Here is a 2,285-nt window from a genome sequence, read left to right on the forward strand (position 1 = left end):
CCCTCCCTGCACCCTGAGCTACCCCCTGTCCTCACACAGCCCCTAGCCACCCACTCCCTGCGCCCTGGTGGAGACCTTGCAGGAGTTGGCCGCACTGGAGCTCGTAGGTTGGAAACCCAGGCGCGAGAAAGGACGAGGGTTGGGAACGCTCAACGCCCAATTTCTAGGGTCAAACCATGATGGGAGACGTCCTGCTCCTGCAGCAAAGCAACAAAGCAAATCCCAGCTCCCGACAGACGTTTGAAAACCTGGCTCCCAAAAGGCCCCCGAAGCCAGCGGGCCGACAGGCAGACCCCACCTTTCCTCGCTTTATTGGTGTTTGGACTCTCGGTTTGGATTCTGGGACGAAACGGGGGGTGGGGTGGGTGGTTTCTTCGTGTTCTGCTGGGAGACCGGGGCCTGCCTCAGTTTCCCCTGCGTGCCGTGGGTGGGTGTGTGTAACCAGGGGACGGCAGAGGGAGTTAGTTGTTGCAGGGGACCAGGTGCGACCTGGCAGCCGGGACCCCGGACCACGGCCTGGAGATGGGGGAGCCCAGCGACTGGGTGCCCAGGAGGTCACCCCAGCTTGGCCGGTGGGAGGATACGGGCGGAGGGGATGGGACCCCGATCTGTTTACCGGGGAGGGGAGTGGGAGCTGGTGGTTAGAGCGGGGAGGGGGGTCTGGGAGCCAGAACTCCTGGGTTCTCTCCTCGTCTCTGGGAGGGAAGTGGAGGCTGGTGGGTTAGAGCAGGGGGGGCTGGGAGCCAGGACTCCTGGTTTCTCTCCCCAGCTCTGGGGAGGACACGGGACAGGGGAGCAGCTGTTGGGGGAGATGATATGGGGGCTCGGCTGGATGGACGGGGGCTCTGGAGTGGGGGACAGAGCGGACAGAGCCCCCCTGGATGCAGCCCTAGATATACGGTGAGGCCTGGGGGCCCAGAGAGCCTCCTGTGCTGGGTTCAGAGGCTGGGGATGCTCTGGGGCTGGCGGCCCCACGGTGCTCAGCTCCCCCCAGTGCCGACCCCTCCGGCGCCATCAGCTGTTCCGCGGCGGGCAGGAGGCGCGGGGGGTGGGGGGAAAGAGTCGGGGCTTGGAGCGGGGGTGGGGGTGGGGCCTGGGGCAGGATGGGGGTCGAGCCCCCCTCCGGGATGTGGGGAGCAGGCGGGAGCCCGGGTGGGGCTCGGCACATCCTGTCTCGGCCTCGTCCAGCCTGGGAGACGCCCCCGGGATGTTCCCACCCAGGCTGCAGGGGGAGCCGGAGGGAGGCAGCACAGGAAGGAGCCGGCCCTGCCCGTGTGCTGCACCCCAGGGTGAGCCCGGACGCCTGGGTCCTCCCCCCGGCTCAGCGGGAGGGGGGGCTGGTGGGTTTGATGGGGGGGGGCTCTGGGAGGGGAGTGGGGGCGGGTGGTTAGAGCAGGGGGGCTGGGAGCCAGGACTCCTGGGTTCTCGCCCCAGCTCTGGGAGGGGAGTGGGGGCTGGTGGTTAGAGCAGGGGGGCTGGGAGCCAGGACTCCTGGGTTCTCTCCCCTGCAGCAGCTCTGTTGTGCGGGGTGGGGCCTTGGCTCTCCTACCCGGACTCCAGTTGGGCCACACCCGAGCGGCGCCAGGAGCCCAGAGGTCACAGGGCCCGGAGCAGGGAGGGGGCCCAGCCCGCCCCGTGGGGCAGGAGCCGCCACGCAACCCATTGACACATCCTGGCACCCCGGGTGGTGGGTCCCTGGGTGGAGAAACACTGTCCTGGGGTCCTGAGCAGGAGCTGACCTCAGTCCTCCCTCCTTCCCCACTGATTCCCGGTAGTGGGTGGGGGGGGGATCTGAGTCAGTATCTTGCCATCCCATGGGCCCCCCCACCCCTTTCTCTGGTTGGGGGAGGTGTCCCCTGGCCTTATGCTCCACTCCCAGCTAACATGGTTACCTCTATCCGGCTCCCAGCCCTCCCCCCCTGTGCTAACCCACCAGCCCCCACTCCCCTCCCAGAGCTGGAGAGAACCCAGGTGTCCTGGCTCCCAGCCTGTGGTATCCAGGAGGCCAGAGCGGAGGAGGGGCACCCCAGGGGGGCCGTGCCCAGTGGATTCCCCCATGGTGTGTGAATGTGTCTCACCTGCCCTGCTCCCCCCACAGCGAGCGCCATGGTGGGCCCCCCAAGGATGCTGCGGAGACAGAGCTGGGCGCTGGTGCTGGCCGTGGGCATCACCCTCGGCTTCAGCCTCTCTGTGCTGTGGAGGCTTCAGAGGTGAGTGAGTGGGGGGCTGGGAGCCAGGACTCCTGGGTTCTCTCCCCGGCTCTGGGAGGGCAGTGGGGGCTGGTG

At 68.0% G+C, this 2,285-nt stretch overlaps 1 protein-coding gene across 1 annotated transcript in view; it reads left to right on the forward strand.

The window, feature by feature from the left end:
• Positions 1–2,124: 2,124 nt before the first annotated feature.
• The window catches only part of LOC112108093 (alpha-2,8-sialyltransferase 8E-like), a 4,409-nt gene continuing 4,248 nt past the window's right edge, over positions 2,125–2,285 (forward strand). Inside the window, exon 1 of the mRNA XM_026658618.1 lies at positions 2,125–2,210. Within this exon, the coding sequence (XP_026514403.1) occupies positions 2,125–2,210 (86 nt within the window). The remainder of the gene's footprint in view (positions 2,211–2,285) is intronic.

The sequence above is a fragment of the Terrapene carolina genome, unplaced genomic scaffold (assembly GCF_002925995.2).
Source record: "Terrapene carolina triunguis isolate 2854851 unplaced genomic scaffold, T_m_triunguis-2.0 Scaffold484, whole genome shotgun sequence".
Classification (NCBI taxonomy): domain Eukaryota; kingdom Metazoa; phylum Chordata; order Testudines; family Emydidae; genus Terrapene; species Terrapene triunguis.